At 51.7% G+C, this 14693-nt stretch overlaps 1 protein-coding gene and 1 long non-coding RNA gene across 3 annotated transcripts in view; one reads left to right on the top strand and one right to left on the bottom strand.

The window, feature by feature from the left end:
• Positions 1 to 14693, top strand: part of DSCAML1 (DS cell adhesion molecule like 1) — a 339429-nt gene that overhangs the window by 12478 nt on the left and 312258 nt on the right. For both annotated transcript variants that reach the window (XM_032427811.1, XM_032427812.1), the window contains exons 2-3: positions 3255 to 3572; positions 7129 to 7275. In XM_032427811.1, coding sequence (XP_032283702.1) covers positions 3255 to 3572; positions 7129 to 7275 — 465 coding nt within the window. The remainder of the gene's footprint in view (positions 1 to 3254; positions 3573 to 7128; positions 7276 to 14693) is intronic.
• LOC116646863 lies at positions 7289 to 13670 on the bottom strand. The gene is made up of 3 exons (XR_004302230.1): positions 12273 to 13670; positions 11963 to 12098; positions 7289 to 11646 (listed from the first exon to the last, which is right to left on the bottom strand). It is a non-coding gene; the product is annotated as an uncharacterized LOC116646863 (long non-coding RNA).

Here is a 14693-nt window from a genome sequence, read left to right as displayed (position 1 = left end):
TACTCACCTTTTGCTATAAATCTGCTGTTTCATCAGCCCTGACAGGTGGCTGGACAATCCCAGTCAATTCATCAATTAAATCTACCCATTTGTAGTTGTTGAGAACCCCGTGTCCTTGGCTCTGGCAGGACTCAAGGCTCAGAGTGCAGGAAGGCTGCTCTCATCGCGGCTGGGGCTCCTGGTGGGAGCAGAGGAGGCCTGGGGAAAGGGGCAGTCTTGCAGGTGGGGGCGTGGCACGGATTTGGATTTCCAGCAGGGAGAGCGGGAGACTAGGACTGTGTTTGGGGTGGAGTTGAGATGGAAGGAAGGATGGGGAGAGGTGCCCAGCCTGGAAAACCAGATTTTGTGGTTTGTCTTCAGCGTGGTTCACACAATAGAGCAGCTCCATCCCTGGGCCCCAAAGTAAGGCAACGCTGGGCTCCAGTCCCAGCTCCGGCACTTACACTGTATTACTTTGGAGAAATTCGTTAACTTTGAGTCTTAATTTCCTTATCTGTGAGGTCAAAATAACATTAATACCATCCCCTAGGGAGCCATGAAGATTAAGTGAGATAATATCTATAATGGGTCTAGCTCCGAGCCTGGCCTATGGTTAACAGTGAAAACCATGGTGGCTGTTCTCATTGCTGGTGGTATTATTATTACTGAGGGCTACATCATAAATATTTTCTCACCCTGTTCTTGAGTCCGATAATTCCTGAATTCCTCTCTGTCAGGAATCTTTCTCAGCTTACCAAGTCCATTTGTCAGGCGCAGTGTAGAGTCTTTCTGTACCTTGACGGATTTTTGCCTCCCCCAATCCATAAAGCTGCCACGGAGAGGGTGTCTGATTAACTAGGTTGTCTCAGGAAGCCTCCAGAACCCCGGAGTGATGTCCCCTGCTCCCAGAGGCTAAGCATTGTCTGAAATGTCGAGTTCAACAGGGGCCCTTCCCACGAGGAGTGTGTGTATCTATGTGTGCAGGTATTTTAATCCTCTACTTGGCTATCTAAATATGGATGTTGGTGGCCAGGTGGTGTTTGAGGAAGGTGAAAGCCCCCTTTTTATTATTGCAATGGTTACAATCATCTAATTGTATAGAAGTCAGACTCTGGGCTCAGATTGCCTGTGTCTGCGTCCCAGAGCCCTCACTCATTGGCTGCATGGTCTTGGGTAAGTTGCTTTGATCTCCCAGTGCCTTACTACCCTCATCTGTCGGCTGGGATGAGAGTAGTACCCAGCACATAGGGTTGTTGGAGTGTTAAAAGAAGTCCTATAGGTAAAGTGCTTACAACAGTGCCTGGCATGTAGAAGATGCTTCTCAAATATTTGTTGAATGAATCTCAATAAGGAAATCTCACGGAAGGTGAGCAGGCCCATGGAAAGGGAGCCTGGCAAATTTGGGTCCTAAGAGAAGCCTTCCTAAGCCTTCTTTGCTGACCTGTGCAATGCTGTGATTTCCTGATCTTAGAGAATACCCAACCACTGTGAGTTAGGCATGTTTCTGAGCTTCTGAGGTTCCCCCTCAGAAGATGGGCCCCTTTCTTGCTCCTCAGAACAGGCTTGCTCACCCACCAACACTGGGGCTCTCACCAGGGGAGGCAGTGTGAGCAGGAGGAGGGAAAGGTGAGACCACTGCCTCCCCAAGAGCCTTTCGGCCGCTAAGGGTGCGGTACCTGATGGGGACAGCAAATGCATTTGCTGCTAGGAGGATGCCCCCTGACACCCCAGCAAGGAGCCCATGAATGTGTTTTCTAGCACTACTTCTAATGGCTTCATCATGGCTTTTTATGAGATGATGTGAATTGCTCTGACCAATGAGGCTTAATGGCCTCCCTCAACGAGCTGCCCGGTATATTCTCCCTGGAGGCTCGGCTCAGAGTTAAGCCAAGAATATTAATACAATCCGGATGCAGGCCCTCCTCCTTCTCATAAAGTTGTGGAAATTGAGGTCAAGTTGGGTTCCCTGCAACGTTCTTTAAATAAGCAGCAGAGTGGTTTGTTTGCTCCTTGATCTTCCCGGTGGAGAGGGAGGGGCTTGTGGGAGCTGGAGACCTGGGACTGGGCCCTCTCTTCTTTGGGGCTGTCCCCACTTGTTCCGAGGTGGCCCATCTTAAAGAGGCAGGGTCCTTAGCAGGGAGGGAGGGCCTGATTCCACCATCCGGGGCTGCATCCCATCGGGCAGGAGAGCCTGAGGCCACATGCTGGTGTGAGAGTCGCAGACAGCTGTCCTGTGGTCAGGTGGCCCTGCCCCAGTCAGGCAGCTGCGGTCCTGAGCATGTTCTCCCGCGTGACGGGGTGCTGTAATGGGAACATGTCAGAGAGTCAGAGATGCGTGAGGTCTTTGTAGCCCTGTCCACCCCCTCACCCCCGCCACCCCTGGCATTTTATAAGTGAAGGAGCCGATGGACAGAGAGGGCAAGTGTCACCATGGTCAGTCCGTGTCAGGGCCAGGTTTAGAACCTTGGGTGGGTCTCTTGCTTCCCGACCCAGATCTTATCCACCCACCGTCCACCGCTGGTCCTCATTCGGCCCTCGGGGGCTGGGCCTGTCCCAGAACGGCCTCCACAGGTGGAAGACCCGCTCCCAGGGTCTCCTATGGTTTTCTCTGCTCCAAGCAAGCATCCTCCTTCCTCTTAGCATGGTCTTGAGACCCTTCACCTTTCCCCCTATGGTACGATAGAAAGTGCACGAAGATCCTCCCTAGGAGAGAGGGGTTCAAATTCCAATTCTGTTGCTTATTCGCTGCGTGTTCGCTGGCACATCACATAACTATTCGCAGCCTATAGAAGGGAATGATTAAAAAAAAAGAAAAGGTGACACCAGCTCCTGTCAGGGTTGTGCAGATGAATGGAGGTCATGGGTGTGAACCTGCCTGCCATATAGTAGGTGCTCAATAAATGCTTATAGTCTAAGCAATGTCAGCTTCTCTCCTAATGTCAACAGTGGATGCCAATAGTGGATCCTGGCTTCGGACCCTTCAACCTAGCACACCGTGGGCCAGTCTCTTCTCCGTGGGCTTGGCTTGGCATGGAAAGTGAGATGTTTTTAACTTTTGCCACTCTCGTGCTAGGCTGGAAGCTTCTGTGGGGCAGGAACTGTCTCCTGTCTACCCGGCCAGTGGCTGGGGTATTAGTCAGCGCTGGGGAAGTGCTTCCTGAGCGACTGGTGTTTGAACTCCGAGTGGGGGTGGGGGTGGGGCCCACGCCTCAGTGGCCCGGGAGGTTCTTACCAGAACGTGGCTAATCCAGCTTCTCCTCTCCCCTTCCCTGCAGCTCGCCCTGAAGATGTCGGCACCAGCCTCTACTTTGTAAATGACTCCTTGCAGCAGGTGACCTTTTCCAGCTCCGTGGGGGTGGTGGTGCCCTGCCCGGCCGCGGGCTCCCCCAGCGCGGCCCTTCGATGGTACCTGGCCACGGGGGACGACATCTACGACGTGCCGCACATCCGGCACGTCCACGCCAACGGGACGCTGCAGCTCTACCCCTTCTCCCCCTCCGCCTTCAATAGCTTTATCCACGACAATGACTACTTTTGCACTGCGGAGAATGCAGCCGGCAAGATCCGGAGCCCCAACATCCGCGTCAAAGCAGGTAAGGTGCCAGCCACCTGCTCCCTGCTGGGAGCTCCGTCTGGAGGGCGGTGAGGATGACGAGCGGGCAGAGCCCCTCCTTCTGGGGAGACCCGTGTGCTGTGCTCAGGGGAGGGGCGTGGAGGAAGTCCATCTCTCGAGGAAAGTTGTCTAGTGCTTTGGAATCTTAGCTGCCCGCTTACTGCATGTCCTTAGTCAAAGAGAACACTTCTCCGAGCCCGCACTTTCCCCTGAGAAGCTGCTGCTGGCACCTGCCCAGTGCCCACTCCACGCGATGGTTACCTGACCTAGCGCTCATTTAAATCCCGTGCTCACTTCAGTGCCTGAGTCCTGGAAAACACAGCCAGTGAGGTTCTTTCTTTTAAAAACCCTTTTATTGAAACACCTAAAGAAAAGTGCACATATTATAAGTAGATAGCTTGGTGAATTTTCACCAACTTTAACTAATATCCAGATCAAGATACACAGTATCAGCCCCTCAGAAGCCCCCCCTCATGCTCTTTTCTGTCACTCTTCTCCTGGGGGAAACCACTGTCCTGACTTCTAACAATACGGGTGTTTGCCTATTTTTGTACTTTATATAAATGGAGGCCTATGGTAGGTATTCTCTTGAATCCTTTGCACACTATGATGTTTGTGGGATTTACCCCTGCTGCTGGGCATTGTTGAATGGGCTTGTTCATTGTCATAGCTGTGTAGCTGTTCTATTGTTCGACTCTACCGTGTTTATTTATCCATTCCTCTGTTGATGGATCTTTGAGTATACTCTATCTCATGAGAACAGGCATTTAGGTAAACGTCATGATAGAAAATTTTAGCAGTGAAGGATTTTGGTCTTTGGAAGGGTCGATGGAGGCAAGGAGGTAAGGGTTTTTCAGCTGTTGTCTTTAAAGAAAATAGAAAATAGAAAATCTCCTTTCTCAGGGTTAGGTCAGGAGTCAAGGGAATGGCTTAAATCAGCTCTTAATTAGGATGTCATGATATACTAGTGTGTCCTCCTCATTTGTAAGGTGTGCCTTAAATAATAATGGGGGACTGAAGTTGGGTGAACAATTGGAAGAAGAGCTTTTTGGGTGGGAGAGGACAGGTAGGGTTTTAGCTAGCCCAGTGGGGTGGCACCAGGCTTGGAGGCGCTGTCTTTCCTGATGAATGTGTGGGTGGGGGGAGGGAAGAAAAATAGGTTCCAGGAAGGCCTCCCAACCTGCCTGCCAAGTGACAGATCCTGCAAGATCTCTGACTTCCAGGTTCCTTCTGCTTCAGGAATGCCTCTCAGAGGTCCAAGTTTCCAAGTAGCTAGGAACAGGTATATACAGGGGCTGAAGTGGGGTGGGTGCTGTTAATTAAAGAGCTCGTCTTCATCCTGTTGGCTTGCTTGCAGGGAGATGTGAGCTCTTAGAACCCAGGACCATGCTCAGCGTATCTCTCCTGGGGCTCCCCGTGGAACTTCCTCCTTTTTTTTTTTTTTTTTAAAGATTTTATTTATTTGACAGAGAGAGACACAGTGAGAGAGGGAACACAAGCAGGGGGAGTGGGAGAGGGGGAAGCAGGCTTCCCGCAGAGCAGAGAGCCCAATGTGGGGCTCGATCCCAGGACCCTGGGATCATGACCTGAGCCGAAGGCAGACGTTTAACGACTGAGCCACCCAGGCGCCCCTCCCCGTGGAACTTCTTTTCAGGAGTAGGTCCTTTGCACTGTTCCCCTCACACCACTAGGTGCTGGGCTGGGAGCCCTGAGACAAGGGTTTGGTGCAGCTCTGGCCTCCAGCGTCTGGAGGTTCGGGCTGGTTCCTGTTACGTGCCTGTCACTGGGTTAGGATGCAGTTTTCACAATAATCCTATAAAGTGTTTCTTACAGATGAGGGACTAAGATGAGGAGAAGTTAAGAGGCTTGCCCAAGGGCACGTGGCCCATGGGTCAGAGGTGTAGCTGTAATGACAAGCAACCTTCCCGCAGTGCTTCCCTGGGCCAGGCCTTTTACACGCTATTACCATCATTGTTGTGTCCTTTTACAAATAAGGAAACTGAGGCTCGGAAGGCTAACCAGTACTGGTGCAGGGTCACGCAGCGGCTCAGAGGAGGAGGCAGGGGCTGCTTGCTTGCTCCTAACCGCTGGCCTCTGCGGACCCCCTGGGACCCTCCCAGGGGGTGTGCCCACAAACCCCAGTTCTTTCTACTCTTCCCCTTGGCTTCCCTCCTGTGTTCGCTCCCCCTTGGCCTCCTGCGTGCTCTCCTCACATCCACGGGCGGTGCCCTGCCCACAGCCCCAGAGAATGGGCCGAGTGGCTCTCCTCTCCTCTCCCCCATCTCCGCCTCTCCTCCACCTCAGCTGTATCTCTTGCCCACCACAATCACCACACCGAGGCGGGGAAAGACGAAGGGCCTGGGGAGGCTGGGCAGGGCTGGCCTGACTGGAGACACAGCCAATTAAGCGGCTCTTGATGAAGCCAGAGGGGCTGCAGGTGCACAGCCAGAGGGCCGCAGGGCCCCGAGCATCACCCTGGCAACCGTGGCTGGGAGAGCAGGAGGGCACGTTGCCCAGGTGCCTGCTAAGGGACGAGGTCGGGAGGCAGTGGGGATCTGGATGCACCAGCCCTGCTTGGCAGAGAAGGGGTGGAAGGATGGAGTGAGCCCACAAGAGGCCAAGCTGAGGAGGACAAGGGAGAGGCAGAGGCTGGCCCCTGGGCCCCACCCCCAAGGCCCAGCCAGCCCACCCATGGGACCTGACATGTAGAGTGGCTGCAGGTGACAGCACCCCCCGAAACCAGCCCTGGGACTGAGGTAGGGGGCCTCCACTGCACACGCTGCAGGGAAGAAAGAGCTAGTTGTGGAGGCGGGGCAAGCCTGGGGGTCAGGCTGTAGGCAGCGTCGAGATAGGAGGAAACAGTAAGGATACTTTGTTTTGGAGAATCTTGGAGACCGTCCATTTTCAGAGATAATCAGTTTTAAATATTCTCTTCCATTGTCCTTATAAACCACCAAGCCGTTCCAGAAAATTCTGTGTGTCAACTCTGTTTTTCCCAGGCCACCTTTCACATTGAAGTGGCACAAAATCTGTGGTTAGGTCATGTGTCACGGTTTTTATTTTCGGCAAATTATGGTCACCATGCCCCCAACTATCGCCACCCTGGGCCAGGCATAATGCAGGAAATCAAGTGTGGTTTCCTTTGAGGAATTCTATTGTATTTCCTTGTTACCTACATATCCTCTTGTTGGATGTGCTGCCCTCAGGCTCCTCCAATCCAATGGTTTGTTAAATACTCACTGAAATTAGAAAGGTTCGAAGTTGGACTTAGGGCCTTGCAGAGGGAGACTGGATATTTCTGAGGGAGAGTAGGCTGTCCAGTGGAGCAGGGAGGAGGTTGCTCAGGCAGGAGTAAGATCATGGCAAGAACTTCTGGGCTGGTTAAATGGGAGGTGGGGGAGGAGGTGATGGGGGGTGGGTGGTGAGGCCTGGGGCTGCTGAGGGAGCTGAGCTGGCTCTCTGTTCCCTTCTTGGGCCCCCACCGTGTCCCAGCCTTGTGACACCCCCATTCTTCCCACCCCCTCATCTCTCTGCAGTTTTCAGGGAACCCTACACCGTCCGGGTGGAGGATCAAAGGTCAATGCGTGGAAACGTGGCCGTCTTCAAGTGCCTCATCCCCTCTTCAGTGCAGGAATATGTTAGCGTTGTGTCCTGGGAGAAGGACACGGTCTCCATCATCCCAGGTAAGGCGGGACTGTGGGGCCGTGGCAGGGAGGGGCGCTGGGGCAAGAGGAGAGATGAAGCAGAGGTGCTGAGTTGGTTGTTGAGCTGAGCTCTTGAGGTTGGTTCTGGTGATTGATTCGTTCTTACTGTTCTGGTGATGCTTTGGCCCAAAAGCATCTTTGGTCTTGGCTTGGTACGTCTGTGTGCGGGGCGGTGAAAACCCATATGCTGGTGGCCTCTGCTCGGTGTGCAAATGTCCCGTCCGACACAGGATGGGTCCTACCCCCCCAAAAGAGTGGAGCCCCCATCCTTCCTGGCTCCTGGGTCTTTGCTTGCCTTTGCTTTTGGTGGTGGGAGGTGAAGCTGGAAGCCCCTTCACTGTGAAGGGCTGTGTAGGGAGAGGAGCTCGGAGCCAGCTGTGTCCTGCGTTCCCACATCAAGAGACTAGAGCAGTGAGCACCGGGTCCTCAGAGGACCAGACCTGAGTTTCATGCCTATGGGACTTTTTTTTCATGAGTTGGCTGAAGACCCCGTTAGGATTCTAGCTGGCCTCGCTCTCGCCTGGTATTGGGGGAAGAGGTTAGTACCATGTCATAGGTTCACCTGGTTAGAGCAAGCCTTCTGTTACTGGCTCCCTTTCCCTTCAACAGGAAATCAGGTCTGGAAACCCCAAGAGAGGACCTCAAGTCCTCGAAATACCTCTTGGCCTCTGGTTACAAAATGGTGGGGTTTTTCCCCACCACTCGGCATCGCTGCCTTCATCCTGGCACCTTGCGTGGGCTCTCCTGCTTTTTCTTCCTTTCTCTGCTGAGGACCTTGGTTTTTCCTTTCTGTGAAATGGAGGGACTTGGCCAGGTGCTGAGTGCCCCTACAGCATTCCTGTGCCATCGTTGGCCATATAAGATGATTCTAGCTGCCAGGTTTTTGGGTTAGTTAGGGGAGGCAGAGATCTATGCATGACACTTGTAAAACCAGGGTTCTTAATCCTGCTACACATCTGAGTCCCGGGGGAACTCTTTGAAAAACACTGGTGCTTGGGACGGACTCCAAATCAGTATCTCAGTGGGAGAACCTGTGCATCAGTATTTTTAAAGCTCTTTCCGCGGTTCCGACATCTAGCTAGGAGAAGAGCTGATGCTTAGGCATATTTACTGCTAACGTGGCAGCCTACTCTTCTGGAGACGCTAATTTGTCTTTTGCTCCTGGTACTTTTTCCTTCTCTCAGTTCCAAGCAGATGGCCAGGCCATTATGTTTCCCGGCCTCAGAGCTCCTAGCAGGACAGGAATCCGAATCTACTTGAAGACAGCTGCTCTTCCTGCCTTTTGTAAAACCATAAGCTAATAGGAAAGGTTAGGATGGGTGTTCTGGCTGGTGAAGAGAGCCTCTGAGGACAAGGAACAAATGGGGGACAAATGAATCCCAGGGATGGGACTGGGACTATGGGCCGCTTAGTAGGTACAGCTGGAGGAAGCGGTTGGACCCCACAATGGGTGGCTGTGTGTGGCTCCACAGGGTCTGGGACAGGGGCCAGGGTTCTCGCGTCCAAAGGAGGCACGAGGTGCACAGCCAAGACCCAAAGGGATCATGCAGGCAGGGACAACCGGCTGGTGAGAGACCCCAGACCTTGACACATTCCTGGGGGAGGCCCCAATAATGAAGATCGAATGGCCCGTTTATCCAACAGAGTCAGAGTGAAGGTGCTTTACAGAACATAAAGAAATGTGGTATTTCTTATACATTTGAGTTTATGGACTAAGAGTTATATTCATTAAAATATTAATTAGTAGTAGTATTAAATAACAGTTATTATCTGAGCATTTACTATATGCCAGGCGCTAGCTAAGAAACTTTCACGTATGATCTCATTTTATCCTCATAAAAATCCGTAAGTATATTTTCCCCTCCACTTTACAGAAGAGGAAACTGAGGCTCACAGAAGTCAAGTCACTTCTTCTGGGTAATGGATCCATTAAGCAGGGGGCCAAGGCTTGAACTCAGATCTGTTCTTTCAACCTGTGCACTCACCCCTACACAGAACTGCCTCCCTGCACCCGTGCAAATGTGTCCAGTAGAGTGTTACTGTGAGGCTTTAAATACGTGCTGTAGACAAGGAGGGCCTTGGCCTCAGGAAAGGGAAAAAAGTCAATGTTGGATTTTAGGGAAGGCTTTGTGGAATTGAGGTGAGTGCAGTGATAAAGAGCCTGGACCCTGGGACCAGACTGCCAGGGTTGAGACTCACCCCACTGTTTAACCAGCTGGGCAGGTCATTTGCCCCATGGTGCCTCAGTTTCCCCAACTGCAATAAAATGGGGATGATGATTGACCTACCTTATAGGGTTTAAGAAGTTAATCTATGTGAAACGTTCTGAATGCTGCCTGGTACACCGAGGACAGCTGTGGCTTTGATGATGATGATGATAATGGGGTGGAAGAGCGCATTCCCTTCCTCTTGGGGTTTCCTGTTGTGGTGTATCTGTTTCCACTACGTCACAGGCTCTGCGTCCCCCATTAGACTGAGTTTCCCAGGGTGGGAACTGGCTGGTTTTCATCCACACATCCCTGGCTTCTGACACACCCCCTTGCACGTGCAGGGCAGGTGCACACTCAGTGTTCCAGGGGAGTGCGAATGGATGGTTGGAAGTGTTCTGAAGGAATGTGGGGACGGCGTTGTTGTAAGGGTGAGCGCGGTGGACGTGGGGAGGTACGAAGTCCAGCTCAGACGGGAGAGAAGGCAGGTTTACCTGACTCCTATGTGTAGGAGCTGGAGGCAGTGAGCTTCCCCAAGGTGACCCTGGTAGTTGGTGCTTCAGGGCTGTCTTCGATGTCAAGACATGGCTGGCGGCCCCAAAGGGCATAATTATCAGGAAAGTGGGCTTGATGCTAATCTGCGGGGCTCTGGTAAACTTTGGTTCTATAGCACCCCTTTCTCTCCTTTAGCCTTGGAGAATTTTCCTCCTCTGCCCAGCCCTCCAGCACCATCCATAATCATTCTAGATCCTTCTACAGCTATGGTTTAGATCCAGGGACAGATTTTCCAAAGCACATGAATCCAACTAACACGCTCCCAGAGGAATCCATGAGAACCTATATTGAAGTTTTGCTTCCTCCAGGCTCTGTAGATGAGAGGCCAGAACTTGGGCCCACATGCTGCATGCTTTAATTTTGGAAAATGCAAATTGTTTATTGTTTTTTTCCCCATAAAAATAGGATTCTCTGACATCCATACACTGTACCCAGTGTGTGTGTGTGTGTGTGTGTGTCTGTGTGTGTTTTGTCTGGGAGGTTGGATGGCAGCTTCTCATGGTGGGGGAAGATTTAATGATTAGATTGCCTTGGAGTTAAGGAAGGATCAAGGAGACTGTTATTTCCCCCTGATGCCTTAGGGTCGGCTTCTGGAGCAAAAAGAAAGTGTTGACTTTGATCTCTGGATGTGCAGGTCTGGGTTCAAGTCCTCCACAGACCACAGGGCCAACAGGAGCGGGTGCTGGAGAGCAGGAGGGGGCCCCAGGAGACATCTCCTTGGGGCGAGCAGATGCCCTGCGAGGAGGGGGCAGAAGGGGGTGGGTGCAGGCCCTTGCAAATGAGGAGACTGCCCTGCAACGCCTCTCTCTGAAGGGGTCTGGAAGGAATTAAAGGCTTGGTGCCTAAACCAGCTCCATGAGTTGGGTATTTGTTCACAGGCTAGCCTTCCTTGTTGTCCACACTTGGGAGGAGCAGGTGAGCCTCCCTGCTGAAACTCTAAGCAGCTTCTTGACTGTGCTTTCCCCAGGAAAGAGACCAAAATGCAGGCTTTCCCAAAATGGTACTTTTCCCCAGAGCTACCTACTACACCTGCCCCTTTCTCCCCCTGCCTTTCCCCTCCTCTAAGCTGGTCCTCTTCCTTCCAATGGGCTATTTAAGATGTAAGAGCACAGAACCTCTCACCTATGATCTGGCAGACTCCTACCCTTTACTTCTCTCCTGGGGGCCTTGGTCTTGAGGAGAACTGGCTCTCCAGAGTGGGTGGGGTGGGGGAAAGAGGGCAAAGGGCTGTGCACAAACATAAATAAAAATTAAGGCCTCCAGTGAAGCCGAGATGTGGTTTAATTTCCCATCTGCATGATCACCATTACAATGCATGTTATTGGATATAAAGATAAATCCGGCCCTGTTCCTAATAGCTTTTAATTTCCACCAGACCTGATTATATCGATGCGGGCTCCTTGTGGGAGTTTCCCAGCATGCTCTTCACCAGCATCCTGACTGGCTGTCTTGGCCCCAGAGGGGAGTTTTGGACACTGCTCAGATGCGGGCCAGATGTGTCGGCCGGTGCTCTGGAAGATGAGCCTGGATCAGAGGATGGGGCTCTGGAACGCTGGGTTGTCATCAGGCCCTGGCTGGGCTGGGAGCCCTGTGCGTTGGGGGAGGGGACAAGCAGGGGCAAGGAGGAACCTGGTCAGAGGGGTCCTTCCTGGCTAGTGGGCAGTGCCCTGGACCGCAGCCCACCTTCGCCCGGGGAGAGAGTCCGGGAGCCCGCCTCCCTGATTGTCCCCAGGGTGCCAAGTTGTCCCTGGGTTTTCACACCTCTTTTCATTTGATCCTGCTGTCTCCTCTGTACCTATCCCCTCCTCTCCTTCTTGATACCCTACTCTTCTTTTGTCCTTTAAACTTGGTCCCCGTGCGTCCCCTTCCAGGAGACCTTGCATCAGCCTGCCGACAGAACTTACCGCTTCTCTGATTCCATTCCTGGCGCCCTCCTGTCATTTCCTCTTACGTGATAGGCGGTGGTCTCTGTCTGCCTGCTGCAGGGGGGTACACAGCTGTATCTTTTCCATCTCTTTATCCCCAGGGCCCTCGTAGCACCTGTCACAGCATAATAACAATAAGATTAATGATAATATCTATCATGTATTGAGACCCAAATTATCTCTAATCCTCACAATAACCCTTTCAGAGAGATAACATTTTTTGTTTTGTTGGGGTTTTTCTCATTTTATAAATGAGGACATTGAAGCCTGGGGAAATTAAGCAACTTACCCAAGGTCACGTAGCTTGTAAAGGCTGCAGCCTGGGTTTGAACCGGGCTCCTCCAGGGGCCTCTGCTTCCTGCTACCTCTCCAGAGCAGGCTCCTCATTGAGAATGGACTGTCCTCAGGTTCTCACAGGGGAGGAGGGCCCGTCCCTGTCTCCTGCACTTGCCCGGGGACAGACATGTGTCCCTAACCCCTGCACCGACCTCTAGCTGCGTGTTCAGTGACCAGAGGCTCTGGCTTTTCTGAAGGGCCACAGATCTCCAGCTGAAAGATCTGGGAACAAAACAGCCATTCTAACAAGAAGGCTTTACTGGGCACTGGCTCTGTTTTTGGCCCAGTGGGAGACACAAAGACCGTCCTGATCTGGGAGTTTAGGATTCCGTTCATGTTGGCAGCTCTGATGGACAGAGATGGGTAATCTCAACACAGTAAACAATCACATACGGTCTTGGTTTGCTTTGGAATGCAGATTCAACGTATTAATTGCATTTTGCTCAGGCTGATACTGAGACGACCTCAGATCCCATATGTCTACACCAACTCGGACGGGGGATGGCGCAGACAAGAGCGAGATGGGTGGTGCCTGGAAACCAGTTTGGTTGCATCTAGGCCACAAACGGATGGAGTCACAGACTGTCAGAGTTGGAAGGGCCCTGGAGGTCCTGGGGCCCAGCCTCCACACTTACTGATAAACCCAGGTCCATACCGATGTGCTCTCAGGGCCCCCTTTCACCCCTTCTCTCCTGACATTCTCAGGACGCATTATTTTAACTGCTCTTGGGATGCTTTTTTTTTTTTTTTTTTTTTTACTATCAGACTTCTTTCTTTGTCTATCTAAAACCTACCCATCTTTCAAAGTCTGGTTCAAATACCACTTTTTCCATGATGTCTTTCCTGATTTCTGCTATGAATGGATTTAAAAATCACCCTGATTAACCTTCTTCAAGGGGATCCTTTTGTGAACTCCCTCTGGACTTTCTCGGTTCCTTGCTCAAGGCACTAACCGTGTTTTGTCCTGTAGTATTTGAAATCTGTGTTATCCCCATTACAAGAATATATAACCAGCAAGGGCAGGCACTGTATTTAATTCAGTTTAATTCAGGCCCCTCTCCCCTCCAGTCGCATTGAAGATGATTAACAAAGATGACACAGTGCCAGTCTCTGCCCCCACTGAATGGTCATGTGGCAGGGAGGAAGGAGGAGGCCTCTGTAAGGTCACAGAGAAACTCCGTGGCATTAAACGGTTTAAGTTGGGCGGTCCTTGGTCTTTATTTCACTGAGCTGCTCCAGAGTGACCCAGAGAGAGATGGCTTCTGTGGGTTCCCCCTGTGATGCTCTGCTGTTTAGATGCAAAATTGGGGATCTCTGTGGGACGCCTGGGTGGCTCAGTTAAGCGTCTGCCTTCGGCTCAGGTCATGATCCCAGGGTCCTGGAATCGAGCTTCTCCCTCTGCCTCTCCCCCTGCTCATGCTCTCTCTCGTTCTCTCTCTCTCTCTCCCAAATAAATTGAATCTTAAAAATTTTTTTTTTTAAATTGGGGCTCTCTGCTCTGGACTATTTAGGGCCATAGAGAAAAGGGGTTGGGAAGGTCAGCTTGGGCTAAAGTAAAGTAAATGGTGCCCTCAAGGCAATTTAACACATGGGGTTTGGGCCCCTGCTGGGTGATGGGAACGGGGTGAGGCCTTGCAGAGGAGTAGCACTTGCCCGTGACCTGCCTCTTCCCTTCAGCAGCTTCCCTTCAGAAGCCATGATGCTTCCTGATGGCGGCCCAGTGAGGCATCATGAGGGGGAGGGAGGCCTGCCGTCGAGTTTTGGAATCTGTTCCACCCGGGGTAGAAAGAGGGCTTCCAGTGGAGGTGGCTACAGGGACAAAGGCAGGCAAGGCGGCAGAGGATGGGGTGATCCGGAGGGTAAGTGAAGTGGTGAGAGCGGTCTGAAAAGGATGCCAAGCCAAGAAGGTCCTGGCAGTTCTAGAAAAAAGAAAAAAAAAAAAAAAGGTATATATGGACAAAGCAACAGGATAATAGTGACTCGTGCTTACTAAACCCTTCCTCGGGTGCCAGGCTCTGTTCTAAGCATTTTGTGTGTGTAGCTCATTTGGTCTTCACAACAATCTGATGAGGGGACTATCACTCCCCCATTTTAGAGATGAACAAACTGAAGCACGGTGAAGCGAAGTGAATTGCCTGAAGTTAGTAAGTGGTAGAACCACAGCTTATCCTTATGTGTTGTTTGTGCTCCTAAGCACTACACACAATTGCCTCGCAAAAATGTGACACGCAAAAATGTATTTTAAAAACTCTGCAAACCCACAAGGAGAAGACAACACGATAGAAAATTGGGTAACAGATGGGAGCAGACAGTTTACGGAAGAGGTGGGATGCAGCGGAAAGAAGGCAGGCTGTGGTCTGCTAGTCCAAATTGG

This window comes from Phoca vitulina, unplaced genomic scaffold (genome assembly GCF_004348235.1).
Source record: "Phoca vitulina isolate PV1807 unplaced genomic scaffold, GSC_HSeal_1.0 scaffold38, whole genome shotgun sequence".
NCBI classification, from domain to species: Eukaryota; Metazoa; Chordata; class Mammalia; order Carnivora; family Phocidae; genus Phoca; species Phoca vitulina.
The sequence above is the reverse complement of the archived record's forward strand: the minus strand, read 5'-3'. Positions and strand labels throughout refer to the sequence as shown.